Source organism: Phragmites australis, chromosome 14 (assembly GCF_958298935.1).
Source record: "Phragmites australis chromosome 14, lpPhrAust1.1, whole genome shotgun sequence".
NCBI classification, from domain to species: domain Eukaryota; kingdom Viridiplantae; phylum Streptophyta; class Magnoliopsida; order Poales; family Poaceae; genus Phragmites; species Phragmites australis.
The window spans coordinates 850,699-865,172 of NC_084934.1; the positions used below are offsets into that span (position 1 = coordinate 850,699).

At 46.6% G+C, this 14,474-nt stretch overlaps 2 protein-coding genes across 3 annotated transcripts; one reads left to right on the forward strand and one right to left on the reverse strand.

The window, feature by feature from the left end:
- Nucleotides 1–135: 135 nt before the first annotated feature.
- LOC133891445 (uncharacterized) lies at nt 136–4,927 on the reverse strand. Of its 2 annotated transcripts, none has more exons than XM_062332157.1 (4): nt 4,572–4,927; nt 1,320–3,699; nt 930–1,058; nt 136–540 (listed from the first exon to the last, which is right to left on the reverse strand). In XM_062332157.1, the coding sequence occupies exons 1-3, from the start codon at nt 4,584–4,586 to the stop codon at nt 973–975; spliced, it is 2,481 nt and encodes an 826-aa protein (XP_062188141.1). In that variant the 5' UTR covers nt 4,587–4,927; the 3' UTR covers nt 136–540; nt 930–972. The 2 variants fall into 2 exon arrangements, with proteins under 2 accessions (XP_062188141.1, XP_062188142.1); XM_062332158.1 differs by lacking the exon at nt 4,572–4,927 and adding an exon at nt 4,016–4,551.
- Nucleotides 4,928–12,315: 7,388 nt separating this feature from the next.
- Nucleotides 12,316–14,146, forward strand: LOC133890075 (probable N-acetyltransferase HLS1). Its single transcript, XM_062330519.1, has 2 exons — nt 12,316–12,735; nt 12,837–14,146. Exons 1-2 carry the CDS (start codon nt 12,523–12,525, stop codon nt 13,836–13,838), a joined length of 1,215 nt encoding a protein of 404 aa, XP_062186503.1. The 5' UTR covers nt 12,316–12,522; the 3' UTR covers nt 13,839–14,146.
- Nucleotides 14,147–14,474: the final 328 nt, after the last annotated feature.

Consider the following 14,474-nt stretch of genomic DNA (forward strand, 5'->3'; position numbering starts at 1 on the left):
GTCGGCATGGCCCACTGAGAAGCATCTTTTCTGACATCTGATGCTGCACGACATGGTTTCAGCAATGGATTGTTGTTTATGTATAATAGAAGATTCAGATGGCAGTTCATCCATCTCCACAGCAAAAGATTACTAAACAGGCAATTCAGATAAAACGAAGCACCTAAGCACACAAAATATTACTTTTTCTTCAAGAATGTACAGTAGAGCTGAGTATCATTCCTTAAGTAGAGAAAACAAGATACAAAGTGCAGCAATACACACGACCACAGGGTATTGTCCGAAACAACTGACAAGGATATGAAGAGAAGCAATGCTAGTACAGCAGCGAGCAATGACCTAAATGCATAACATAACCAACAAGTAGCCAATGCCTTAATACGAGAAATCGATCGCACCAGCATCCTTCCAAGCACACACTTGCAGTAACAGAAAATCACTAAAGCGAATCATGGAGATAGATTGCGATTATGTAAATGAATTCACAAAGCGAAGAATGTTGCCCCTTCTAGGATAAAGATGCCAGAGCTTCCCCGGAATCTGCATGTTCAGAAGTAAAGGGTTTAAGTTGTGATATCTGTGGCTGAACATAACAGAACTTATGACTAAGTTTTTTTAGACTATAAAGCATAAAGCAGCAAGTCTTACAAACAGAAAGGGAATGGGAGAACAGAATCCTGGTCAGACCAGATACATCACAGGGACTAGAAACTAAAAACCTGTCACACTATTACTCACAAACCAAAGATACTCCCTATAAGAAATGACTGAAGAACCAAAATACATCAAACAACCAACACAGTTCATCACTAACAAGTAACAAAATGTTCTTCTTAACCAGACACTACAAAGTACCAACTCAACACCTCCAGATTTCACATCCTTGGTTAAAGAAAGAAAGAAAGAAAATGGTTTCACATCCTTTATACCTATCCGGTGATTCCAGGCACTTGCTCTTGACTTCTTGAACGTTTAAGTTGCCACGCCTTGGAACTGATCATTTCCACCGCTTTGTCCACTTGTAACTGTCCTTCCACCTTCAACAGATATTTCCGGTGCTGCAAAAAAGAAATTAGTTTATAAAGTACATCAGCTGGGTGTCTGATCAGTTTCTTTTTAATCACCAGCTTATGACTAAGTTGAAGACGATTGAAGCCATGGCGTTCTGTAAAAGCTTTAAAGATATTTTGCATCCAACATGCCATGCCCCTCCAAGATGCAACATGGAATATACAATGACTGTAGAACTGTAGGCAGTAAAACGGCTATTCCAGAGACATTCGCCTGTTTCGACAAAGAGAAAAAAGAGAAACACTTACGTTGCACACAGTTTGCACTCGTTGCTGGTTGATTTGTGGAGCAGGTGGCAGGGGCCGCCCCTTCTCTACACCTGTCGAGGTAGGAGCTCGCACGGCGAAGCCTCAGAGCTGCACCGTATGATAGCTCTCCAGGATTGGGCTGGTCAGCTCCTACATTTTCTATGTCGGCGACATTCCTTTGCCCCCTGTCCAGAATGCCGGCGTGGGAGAGCAACGCCCACAAATGTGTGAGAAACTCCCCTCCATTTGCCAGGCATTCTATATGCTCCTTCACATTATCTGATGGTGCGACGTAGAGCAACATCTCCACCCAGAAATCCGCAAGCACCTTCCAACGCTTGTCGTCTTCCATCTCCTCGAGCTGCCTCCCCAGCTTTACACCCTTCCGGAAGATGGATGTCTCTGTCGATTCAGGCAAACTTCTCATGGCCTCATACTTGTCTTTCTCTTTTCGCAGAAATCGCGCTGCTTCCACTGCAACTGAATCAAAAACAAGGCTTGTATCATAGTGGTGCCCAGGAAGCAACTTTGGCTGGTCTACCACCAGGTATGCACAGTACTTGGATAGTATGGTGGCGACGTCAAGATGGAACTTGAGTTCTCCCCCCAAAGTACTAGGGGAAAGATTTTTCAATGCTGCCATCTCGCAGTAACATGTTGCAATGTGCCAAGTCAGAATGACGTGCGTCTGATTCTCCTTGTCTGAGACTGGGAGCATATCATGCCTGCAAGCCCATAAGAGGTCACGCACCTCATTGTACACCAATGACGATTCTCCGCTCGCTAGAACACCCTGAGTACGTTGGAGGGAATTGACAAGTGCCTTTTTTACCTCTGCAGGTAAATTGACAGCTGCAGGTTTCCCACGTCCCTTGCGGACACTTTTTGCATGAATAATGTCTTTGTTCCACTCACAAAGGTGATCAAAGTCTGGATGCATAAGAAGGCTACAAAATCGTTGCATAAACCTACTATGCCCTACCTTAGGTGGACTGTGCTGCTTGTATCTCACTGATTCAAGCAAGGAGTACTGCCCAAGCTTATTTTGATAGTAGCATTTGCTTGACCTTGATGTGGACACACCGATAATCTTGGTAAGAATAATCTCCCTGAATCTCATACAACAGCTCTTTTGAAAAGGTCTCATGCAGATGCTTCCCCTTTTGTTCACTGCTTTTTCCCGGACATAATGACAAACAAAGGACACTCTGCCCCAAATGGTATTCCAAAAAAGCAACACTTGGAGAAACTGAAGCAAAGCAATGCATGCTAGTATCAGAACTGTGATAACAACATCAGATGTTGTGGTGTGCAGGAAATCGGACCCATTCGGATTAGAGGCAATTCTGGTTGTCAGCTGGTAGACTGTCACAGATATTAAGGTAGCTGAAGCCAAGGACCAAATCGTTGAAACCTTTTTAGATCCATAGTAAACGACAGCATACTTGGTGAAGAAGAAATCATACATAAAAGCTAACTCAACCTCAATCACCTTGAAAACCCTGTTGTAATCGACGCCGCCATCCTCATTCTTGGACAGAAGCCCCTTGAAGACAAAATCATGTGTCTTCCGCTGCGAAGATTCAGCGCATGCAAACCCAAAGAAGCGCCTCCTCAACAGATGAAATAGAGAGAAGGAAAGGCACACATCCTTCAGCTCTGGGCTTAGTCCACAGCACAGCCATATTCTCTCTATGTCAATGACTTGAGCACCGTCCGCTCTTGATTCTGTTGCATATAACATCCCAGCTTCCAGTTTTGACTCGCGGAGGGGCCAATCAACTAAGTAATGATAACCTTTCATGCTGGTTGGATCGTAAGATGATCCACTCTTGGTGTGCTCCTGATACATGTAGTCAGCAACCATTTTATTCAAGTTCCATGATGTGCTTGCCAGATTATATGCCCAGATTCTTTGCAAAAATTTATGAGGAGCAACCAATAGCAGATAAGAAATCAGGGTAATATCAGATCTGGTAATTAACCCCAAATATGTATTGTAGAGAAGATACAAAAACTGCTGACGTGTGAAATGGTTGTTGTCATCGAGACTATAAGCTGTAATCGAATCAGCACAACCAATGAGGAGGTAAAGGGATGTGGCCCAAATGGGGTACATGCTGCTCTTCACTGCGGATGACTGCATAGAACCAAGTGCGTGTGGCACCAGGGAGGAGGACAACGTGTATGCGCCCAAGACACCGTATTGGATGAGTAAGTTTCTGCTTCGGCGACGCCGGGACCCAAAGGTGGCCATGAAGAACAGGCTGATAGCAGCCAGTAGTACCAGTGCCTCGTTGCACACCACCGTTACCCTAGGGCCGCTCCACCAGTCCTCGGCGCGTTGAGGCCAGGCCGTCGATGTGCCGTTCGTGTCGTGCTGTTAGATTTAATCAACCATCCGAAAAGATCAAGATCAAGGCGTAAGAGCAAGCTGATCAATAATTAAGGAAAAGGCAAGTTTTGCTGCCTGAAGCTAGTTATGCTAGAGGTATAAGCAACCGGTCCTGATTTTTATATAAACCAAAACAATAGGGCACCCATTTGGCATAGACGCATAGTTGTAGAGCACAAGATAGTGGCGGTTGAAGTCATGGGTTCAAGGAAAAGAGACCATTTTTTAGTTATTTATCTTGGAGGCATAAGCAATAGGAGTAGATCCTAACCATTTATATAAACCAAAAACATTGGGGCACCTGTGTGGTTTGGTGGTAGATGACCTTTGTTCGCTCTCCTTATCAAAATTGAAGATACATAGGTCTTCGTGCATACTCTCGGCTGTGTTAAAAAATAAAGACAGACCATGCCAGTGCCACCTCACAAAGTATGATGCGAAAACGAATACTGCAAGACAAATAACTAGCAAGTTCTAGTTATCTTCAAAAAGATCACTGGATGTAATTAATGAATTCATGGTGTTGGTTGTTTGCTGATCTTGGAGCCAGATTTTAAACTCACTTCAAATTATTGACTCCGGTCTGAAATATGTGTGTTTTGGAGATTGAAATGGTATCCAAAACATTTTGACAATGTGTTCCTGACTTTCTGTTATAACACGTTTACAGAAATTAACAATATTGTAATATTATGAAAGATTTTTTGATAGAGATCAACTCATATCATTTTTCACTTGGCAGATTGACTTTTTAGTAAATTAAGAAATAATTTGACAACAGTAGTTTGAGAAAGTAGACGGCTTTCATCCTATACTCCAAGCTCGAGACATAAGTTTATTTGGTCAAAGTTGCATACCGTATGGTTAGCCATCGCCTTTGATGAATTGAGCCCCTATTGCTCCCTAAGCGTGCTGAAGATGATGCAATTGGCGCTGGCTTTGAACAAGAGGTGCTTAAACAAGCTCCTACTGCAGCCAGACGCAAATTGAGTCTGATATTACTACATCCAAGTCAAGTCAATTCCCAAGAAGATAGGGACGTGGCTCTGTGTCTCATGCAGAATAAACGGACGATTGAAAACAGCGTTGCTGTTATCCCCAATCGCTCCAAAAACTGTCTCACTCGAGGAACAATCTGCTGCTGCGACGTATGAATTAGGGCCAATTTTTTATTTGTTATTGCAATTTTTTCTAATCCCTGATCTGTCATTGCAAAATGACTAATCTCCTATATGCCATCCCATTACAAAAGTTTACCCTTTGGCACCATCTGTATGAACAACATTATAAAAACTAATTAGTAGAAAACAATTATAAAATCTTTGAACAGAGGTCTGTCTCTTCCCCCCCCCCCCCCCCTTTAATCAGTTGAAAGAATACATTTGATTAGATCAACACTAGATAAAGAATTGCGAAATCTCAGTCACAGTGTTACATAGACTAGCACAAATGAAAAGGTGACAATTGCCTCAGCTCGATCAAGTAATCCTTTTTTTTCTCTCTACAGAAGCACCAACTGATATATGTAGCATGTCAGGGGGATGTACATACCGTGAATGGCAGTTCCAAAGTTAAGGTTTGAAGATGCAATGTAGCATTAGAATCAGCGCAGCAACATGTAGGGAAGGAGATGCATTAGCACAAAGGAAGGAGGTGGATTTGTTGCATAAAGGGTACTCCTGCGTATCTATGTCAGATCATCGGCTTGCGCATTTATCTTTTATAGTAGATTAGGAGAGCTGAGGCAGCGAGCTGACTCCTCCACCGCGTACAACCAGCAAAAACAACATGAGCATTGTCCAACAGAAGTGAACAAACATGTATCGCTTTCGACCGCATCATCGGCTTGGCCAACATAGTAACCATTAAAATCAGCACCCAGGTTCTGTGGTTGTGATCAGGATTGTTTGGCTCCATCTGTACTAGAGACATTCAGTCGGGTGCTATGGAAATTTTAGCCGAAACTACCTACGAAGCTAGAAGCAGAGAAAAAAACAAAAGGAGGGGCATGTTTGGATTGGATGTCTGTAAATATCTCGTTGTAGTCAAGCAAAAATCGAAGCACACAATAAAAGCAAGTAATTCTACCTCCATTTCCACATGAGGAGAGAAGCCAAATGTGCAGGGACAAGGACCAAGGTCGATTAACTGGTCCGGTGGCGAAATTTGGCCACAGTTATTCATACATAGTTAGGGTCCCTGGTTAGCTTCCGAATTCTGTCTGCAGCGCAATCGCATCAGTTCAACGCTACTTACAACAGAGAGCTTCTGAAGTGGCAGCGCGGTGAGGGAGGAGCCCAAGGAGCCATGCAAGGCGGAGAGCCACCTCCGTCCCGTCCGTGGAGACGCGCGCCGCCAAGGGCGGGGCGATGGGCTTTAGTGATGGGCCGAGTCGAAGCAGAGCAGAGGGATCGTCGATGATCGTGTGCATTATATTGCGCTTCCTCCCGTCTAAAATAAGGGTTAAAATAATAGTCGTTTTGAGTTATATGTAGTTAATTATTTTAATTTTGACTATAAATTATTTTTTTATGTTGAGTTTGGATACTTTAAATGACTCAAGTAAATTTATCTTAAAAAGTATTTTTCTAATAATATACTTTTGTTATGCTTTATCAATATATTTCAAGAAAAAATAGTAATCGAAATTGTATTTTAAAGATCATATTAATGTCTAAAATAACACTTTTTTGTCACAGCCCATCTAGTAGCTGCTCAAGGGGGGCGTCGAATGCCAACCGGGCTATAGGCCAAGCCAGTTGCGCCGAGGCAATACAAAAGAGGAAAGGTATCTGCACAAAAGGACGTCGATGATAAAATAGAACACTTCTTCTTCCTCTCGGCTCTCTTTCTCTCTGGCCTCTTCTTCTACATCCCAATCCCCTGTTGCCGCTCTATTTGCAGTCCCCTTCTTCCCAGTTTATTGCTCTTCCGAACCTAAACTTCTCTTCTCTTATTGTATCCAGATTGAGTGGTGGTGACTCTATTGTTACTGTAAGCCACCTATTGAGTTGAATTGAGTGGTGGTAACTCTATTTGTTTCGCGGATTCGAAACAAACTCCGCTTCGTATGCTCGAATTGCTGTATATTGTAATTGTACCTGTATTGCGGACGTGCCAGTATACTGTCGTATACGAAAGAACGAGAGACAAATGTAATTGAAACACATGACTTTATTCATTCATTGCTGAAATCATAAAGTACAGTTTCATATGATTACAATGTCATACTCTGGTACAAACACACGCGCTATCTGACTAAACTTCCTGCGACTGTGTCTCCTGGTTCCCGTGGCTTCGTGAAGCCTCCGGTTAATTGCATCTGCAGTGCCGAACTGCAGAATACCTCCGATTAAGCTGCACTGCTGGTCGTCGTGTAAAGGTCATCTCCGAGTCTGCAAGGCTGTAGTCACACGCATCATAGATAAAACAAAGTGAGCGTTAGATAATAAAAGTAGAAGACAGGACAAACAGTCTAGCGTGAGCTTTATGGATTGTTTATACGTCCCGGGTCATCATAGGCCACACAGGCCTCAGACATGGCAGCCCATCATCATCGGCCGTAGCCTCAGGCATTACGAAAGAATAGAGGGAGAGAGAGTCTAGCTTGCACGGCAGATCACCAGCTACAACCTCGCGGGAGCCCGGTGAACTGCGGTGTTTCTAAACTCCTATCTACGACCTCTAACTTCGTCCCATAGTAAACTGAACCTTAAAGGCTAAACCCCATAAAGGGAGTGACGCTGCATAAGCAAAAAGGGTAACAAGCCGTAGTAGATATCATAGCCTCAACCATCCTGGAATGACACTATCGACAATAGAGAAGTAGGGCCGACAATAAGGGCAACCACTACAGGGAAGCCAGGCCATCCTACCAGCTTCATCAACCAGCATAGTCGAGCAACAGGCAATAGAAAGATATAAGCGGCCAACATCAGAGAGGCAGCCTCATCCCAATGGCAACAAAGGCCTGAACAAATACAACTCAACAGAGCGCAAATATCTCAACATCAAAGACATAGGACCAGCCGCAGGACAGAGCCTTGCTCGCATATGCGGTAACAAATATATGTACGCGATCTTCACAGGCATCATCAGAGGGCACCAGATAATTGCCTCTCATCTACCTCAGACTACAGCAGAAGCAAATGTACACGATGGCGCTCAGACCCCCTACCGGTGGAACTCGCAACCCGGTGGCTTTCTGACTCCCAACCGGCAATAAGGACACCTCCATGGCCATGGCACCAGTGCCAGCCGAGACTAGAGATCAAAACCCCATCGACTTGTTAGCAACAACACACCTATGTGCCAGAGCACCTGCCTCACCTCACAACAGCGAGCACAGAGAAGTACGCATGTTGCAGCTCATCATCTCCTCACAATCACGGCACGGAGCCGGCCGGAGCACATCATCTCCTCACGGTCACGGCACGGAGCCGGCCGGAGCACACAATCTCCTCACGGCGGCGAACATCAAGAAACACACGCACCAGAACACAAAGACCACCTGCTTGTCGCACGGATATGGCGCGAAACACCAGCCGGATCCAACCACAGAACATAAGAACAGCCGGACCAAATCAACACCTCTACGCCACGGGCGCAGCAACAAATACCGACCAAGCACCACAATGAACCACCGCCGGCCAACACATGGCACAAAACTCCTCCATCGCCACCGCCGGCCAAAACACGGCACAAAACTCCACCATCATCGAACCACAAAGCAAGATGATGGGTTCAATTACAAACACCTCGGCAAAATCACAACCCAAAGCGCCTGTGAGCACGGCACGGCACGGAGGCCGGCCGGCCTAGCCTGTAGCATAGATGGAGGGAGGGGAAAGATAGATCATTGCCAAGACCCACCGGCACTGAAGACGGCGGCCATGGCGCTCCAGTCAATCCGACAACGATGATAAGGGGATGGATGGGACAACGGCGGTGGTGCTCTCGTGCTCTCTCTCTCCCTCTTTCTCTCTTCTCTCTCTCTCTTCTTCACCGGTCTAACCCCCTCCCCTCCGCACCGGGGCACCCCCTCCCGCTTTATAGCGGCGGCGAGGCTCCCATCCGGCCGGGGAAATCGGATCGGGTAGTTGGGGGAAGAGATAAGGTTGGGAGAGGATAAGGGAGAAGAGCGAGCTGGCTTAGGGCGGCGCGGCTCAAGCATGGCGGCGACGCGGCTTGGGAGCGAAGGCGAGCGAGGCGGCGCGAGGAGAGAGGCGACGGGGAGAAGAAAGGGGCACAAGGTCCCCCCCGACCCTTAGGGCAGCGGCGTGAGGAGATAAGGCAGCCGGTTGGGCCGGGCTGCACGGGAAGGGAGGAAAAGGACTGGGCCGGCCCAAAGGCAAAAGGCCAGCCTGCCTTCCTCCTCTTTTTTTTTTTAATTTCTTCTTATTATTTATATATATATATGTATACATGCACGTATGCGTATACGGGGGATTGCAATTGTCCGTGGCAAAATACCACCGTACACTATTGTTAGAGTGAGCCACCTATTGAGTTGAATCGAGTGATTATTGGTCTGTGAATCGAATGCTTATCTAGTGGGATGGTGACACACTTATTTCGAATTAAAGTTAAAGAATCGAGGCTATCTCAGTAGGGTGAGAGAGCGTAGAGGTACGTCTAGATCATTTAAATTCATATCCATTTTGACACCAATGTAGAGCCTTATATTTTTTTTAAAAAGTTATTTGCATCCTAAATGTCTTATTAATGCATAGGCACAAATTTGTATTTTATTATTTTAAAAAAGTACAGTACTAAAAAAAACCCGTAGACATAACCATTGAAACGCAATAGCTAAAATCTACTAGCACTAGCAACTAAATCGAGTACAACAAGTCACATCTGAAAAAAATAAATAAATAAAAGGTCACAATAAGCTAGTCAGTTTCAAAGGCGGACACTTTTTAAGTAGTGGCGGCTGGGCGTCGGATGGAGCGTCCGTTTCCCTTCAATTCAGGCGCCCACGATCAATGACTAATCATGCATCGTCATCATGATTACGGTCGCTCGAGGTGGCGGAGGTTGATTAATGCGCCACACAAAGGCGACGGAGGCCGGCATCAGTGACGCCGACGGCAGCGCCGCCGCCGCCGCTTAAGTCCCCGTCCCACCCATCGACGGCGGCCAGGATCTCTTCTTGGCTTTTTACACAGGCACCGACGGAGCAAAGGCGAAAACACCTCGACAGAAAATGCCCGTGGGCACCACGCTTGTCGGGCGCGGGCCCACCTCGCCGGCGCAGCAGCGGGTGGCGCCGAACGGAGCAGCCACAGCCGCCATGCAGGATGGGTCGCGACGAAGAACGCATACCGGACCGCCCATTACGTTTCGGATGGCCCGGATCTTCTGTGGGAAGTGCAGATGCTGCCAACGACGTTGGGACGGGAATGGGATTTTCGGTAAAAAAAAATACAAATATAACTTTTTCTCGCATCTGCACCAATAAGATTGTTGGATCTGGATCACAATATAATGAACAATAGATTCATTATATTAAGTGTAATAAATGTTCGCTCTTGTTATTACATGAGTCAGATAGAGATATTTATAGTCACATATCAATCACCATAATTATCATTACATTTGTGTTTTTATCTTAAAAAATATTTTTTAACACCGAAGAGTATCCCAAAATATTCTTGGTATAATACTATTATTGTACATTTACGGTGACATACACTATTGAAACCCGACATGTGTCTACAGGGGTCCGCATCGGGTCCCCTTTAGGACTTCTGATCGGACTCTGGCTAACCCAAAGATTCCTCCTGAGATAGACCTTTATTCTCTTATCAAAGGTCCTTACATCACCAACCTAATCTCTGCAGAGTCTTAACGTTAGCCTTGCTACTTTGCCTTAAAGATTAAGTGGCATGACCAAAGTCAACAAATAGGACCAATATGATACCATTCCTCTAACGAGCAAGACGTTCATGATGCACACAATTATTTTTTAAAATAGACACTTAAATTTGTAAACAAGAGAACTCAAATTTAAATGATTTAGATATATATCAACATCCTCAATCAAGTGAGTTTGACTCGGTTCCAAGATCATGGAAACGGAGAGCGACATAATTTGCGCGGGGCACCCTTCAAAGCTACCACAAAATGTGTTACTTTGTTGTGTGTTCAGGTTGAGGCCGAAAAGTACTACTAACAAGAGAGGTCCAGTGTCATGCTCAATGCATAGTACTCTACTACTGCATCTTCAAATTGACACAACAAAAGGAAATAGTGGTAGCATAGTTTGACAGAATGTTTCATGCTAACAAGCTTCATTGTTTTTGCCTGTGTAAAATATTCCAGCAATTTATATTTTTAGTAGCGGCAGTTTTCGGTTTTCTACACACTGTTCAGAGAGTGACAGAGAGAGAGAAATAAAATTGCTAACGCATACTATTACTACACGCCACAAACTGGAGCACGAAGAGTAGAACTCCTTGCTCTACTTTGGCTATTTTTCAATCAGTAACATCCATCACTCTCTTCTTTTACTGTAAAGATATTTTAGATGCAGAACGGTGTTCTCTTCTATAAATTAACTGCTACGTAATTTCAGCAACATATATTGTCATGTTGCCCAAGTTTCTATGACGCATTTGGCATGGCTAGTTTAGGTAGAAAATAGAATGCTCAACGAGGTAGCAAACGGTACACAGTTCCAAAGTACTTGTCAAATAAAGAGAGAAAAATAAGCACTTTACAAGCTAGCTAAGCTAGGTGTTTCTATATGTAGCAGATGCCATTGCTAGCAGAGATGCCCATATATGTAGCAGGCAGGCAGACGGGTGCACGAGTGCCATCCTACCTAGTCTTATCTAGCAAGATTAGAGAATAAATAAGCACGTTTGGTTTTTTAATTTGGTTTGAATTTAGGTACGATGGGCGAATATTTCTTTGTTTTTGAGAGATAATTGTCTCTTCTTCTAACAAAGTTTGTCTGATCTAATATTGCCAAACAACACTAGTGGACAAGGATAGACAAAGAATCCAAAAGTACCACTACCCCACTCTCCCCTCTCGGTACGGCATGACTAAGGATGGTAATAGGACTCCGTTTTCCGGTAACCCATGAGGAATTCTCCTATTAAGTGATGAGTATGAGAAAATCTGATCATGTGAATTTATATAGGGACAGGGACGAGAAGATACATTCGTCTCCACTCTCCGTTATATTCCCGATATCACACATATACATTTTTTTTAATATATAAATATACAAACATTACATGGGAGAAATAATAAGTTACTTTTATTTTTTGTCTAACCTAAAATATTTAACCTATCTTGTATTAATTACTCTCATATACATCAATAAATAATTAATTTGTATTATGAATATATTGGTAATATATAAAAAATAATCAACTAAGATTTAATTTTACATCTCACTGGAGATCTGTCATAAAATTTTCTATGGGTATAAGGATGAGAGAAAATTTTCCCTAATAGATAAATGGTAACGAGGATGAAAAAACATTCATCGGCGAGGATCGGCCCGTTGCCATCCCTAGGCATGACCCCCACTACTACTAGCAGCAGCCAGCCTCCAACGCATGAACTCGCTTTGCCTTCTCCTCTTCCTCATCAGTTGCCACTGTCCACTCCACTCCAGAGGGGAGAGAAGCTGAATCGCCTCGCTGCAGCTGCCACTACCTGCGCCAGCTGCTGCACCGAGCAAGACTCGATCGTGACGCCTATATATACAGCTAGCTCCTACGCCACCTTGTCACGTAGTACAAACGTCGGAGGACGACAGCAGGAAGCAGCCAGCCAAGAGCGAGCGATATGATCGATTCGATGGTGGCCGCGGAGGAGGACGGTGGGGTGGCCTATACGGTGCGCGAGTTCGACGGCGACCGCGACCGCGACAGCGCTGCCGTGGAGCGGCTGGAGCAAGCATGCGAGGTGGGCCCCAGCGGCGGCAAGCTGTGCCTCTTCACTGATCTCCTCGGCGACCCGCTCTGCCGCGTTCGCCACTCCCCGGCATACCTCATGCTCGTACGTCCCGTCCGCCATTGCGCTTATCGCTCGGTTATTCTTGTGTTCTCCGATCGATCAATCGACCACTCAGGTGGTTTTGACACGGACGTGCATGCCAGGTTGCGGAGGCTGCGGACGGGCCCCTCGGCACGGAGATCGTCGGCGTCGTGCGCGGCTGCGTCAAGACCGTCGCCTGCGGCCGCGGCCAGCTCTTCTCCAAGGTCGCCTACCTCCTCGGCCTCCGCGTCTCCCCGGCGCACAGGAGGAGAGGGATCGGGAGGAAGCTGGTGGAGCGGATGGAGGAGTGGTTCCGGCAGATGGGCGCCGAGTACGCCTACGTCGCAACAGACACCGAGAACGAGCCGTCGGTGCGACTCTTCACCGCGCGCTGTGGCTACGCCAAGTTCCGCACCCCCTCCGTCCTCGTGCACCCGGTCTTCCGCCACGACCTCGCCCCGTCGCCACGCGCCGCCGTCGTGCAGCTCGCGCCGCGCGAGGCCGAGCTGCTCTACCGCCGCCGCTTCGCGGACGTCGAGTTCTTCCCGCGCGACATCGACGCCGTGCTGTCCAACGCCCTGTCGCTGGGCACACTCCTGGCCCTGCCGGAGCCAGGCGCGGCGCGGTCGTGGCGCGGCGTGGAGGCGTTCCTTGCCGCGCCGCCGGAGTCGTGGGCGGTGGCGAGCGTGTGGAACTGCAAGGACGCGTTCCGCCTCGAGGTGCGCGGCGCGCCGAGGCTGTGGCGCGCCGCGGCGCGCGCCACGCGGGCCGCCGACCGCGCCGCGCCGTGGCTCGGCATCCCTTCCGTGCCCAACCTCTTCGACCCGTTCGGGATGCACTTCCTATACGGCCTGGGCGGCGCCGGCCCCTCCGCGCCGCGGCTGGCGCGTGCGCTGTGCAGGCACGCGCACAACGTGGCGCGCCGCGCCGGCGCGCGCGTGGTGGCCACGGAGGTCGGCGCGTGCGACCCGCTCCGCGCCGGGGTGCCGCACTGGCCGCGGCTCGGCGCCGAGGACCTGTGGTGCATCAAGCGGCTCACCGATAGCTACGGCGACGGCACGCTCGGCGACTGGACCAAAGCGCCGCCCGGCGCCTCCATCTTCGTCGACCCAAGGGAGTTTTAGGCGCTTCAACTCGTCTTAGCATAATCAGTTGTCAGTTAGTTCTACCGTAGATGTCGAATCCGACGGCCGGTAGCGTTTTGGCTCGGCTACTGCACAACCTACCTGTAAATCCTTCACTTCTTCTCGTAATGTAGACGATGTAGACATGATCGGTGCACTGTACATGAAGAGGCCGAAAACTTGCTTTCCATTATCTCCGTTCGAAGGCCGTTTCCAACTTAATTAATTATGATTAGTGGAAATGAACGGCCTTTTTTGTTTCGCCTTAACTTGTGGGCTAAATTTGCAACCGTGGGTGTCAATAGAGTGCACTTCCTTTCCTTCCTTTCACTGACCTTTTGCTTGCTTGCTTGCTCTGTTTCATTCGCAAACAAATCATACTAACGGCTGTGTGTGTATCTGGACGTCTTGGTCTCTTATTGATATTGAGATTGAAAGTTATATTTTTTTAAAATTAGGTGAATATTATTGTAAAATTGTATTAGAAAATAACATCGGTGTGAGGATGATATGTAGATCTAAGACCCACATGCCTATCACATCGATGATACTTTTCAATTTTTGCAACTTTCAAGTACTTAGAAAATTGCACATATATTTTTATTATCTTTAAAGGAAAACCGCCTCTGGCTGCGT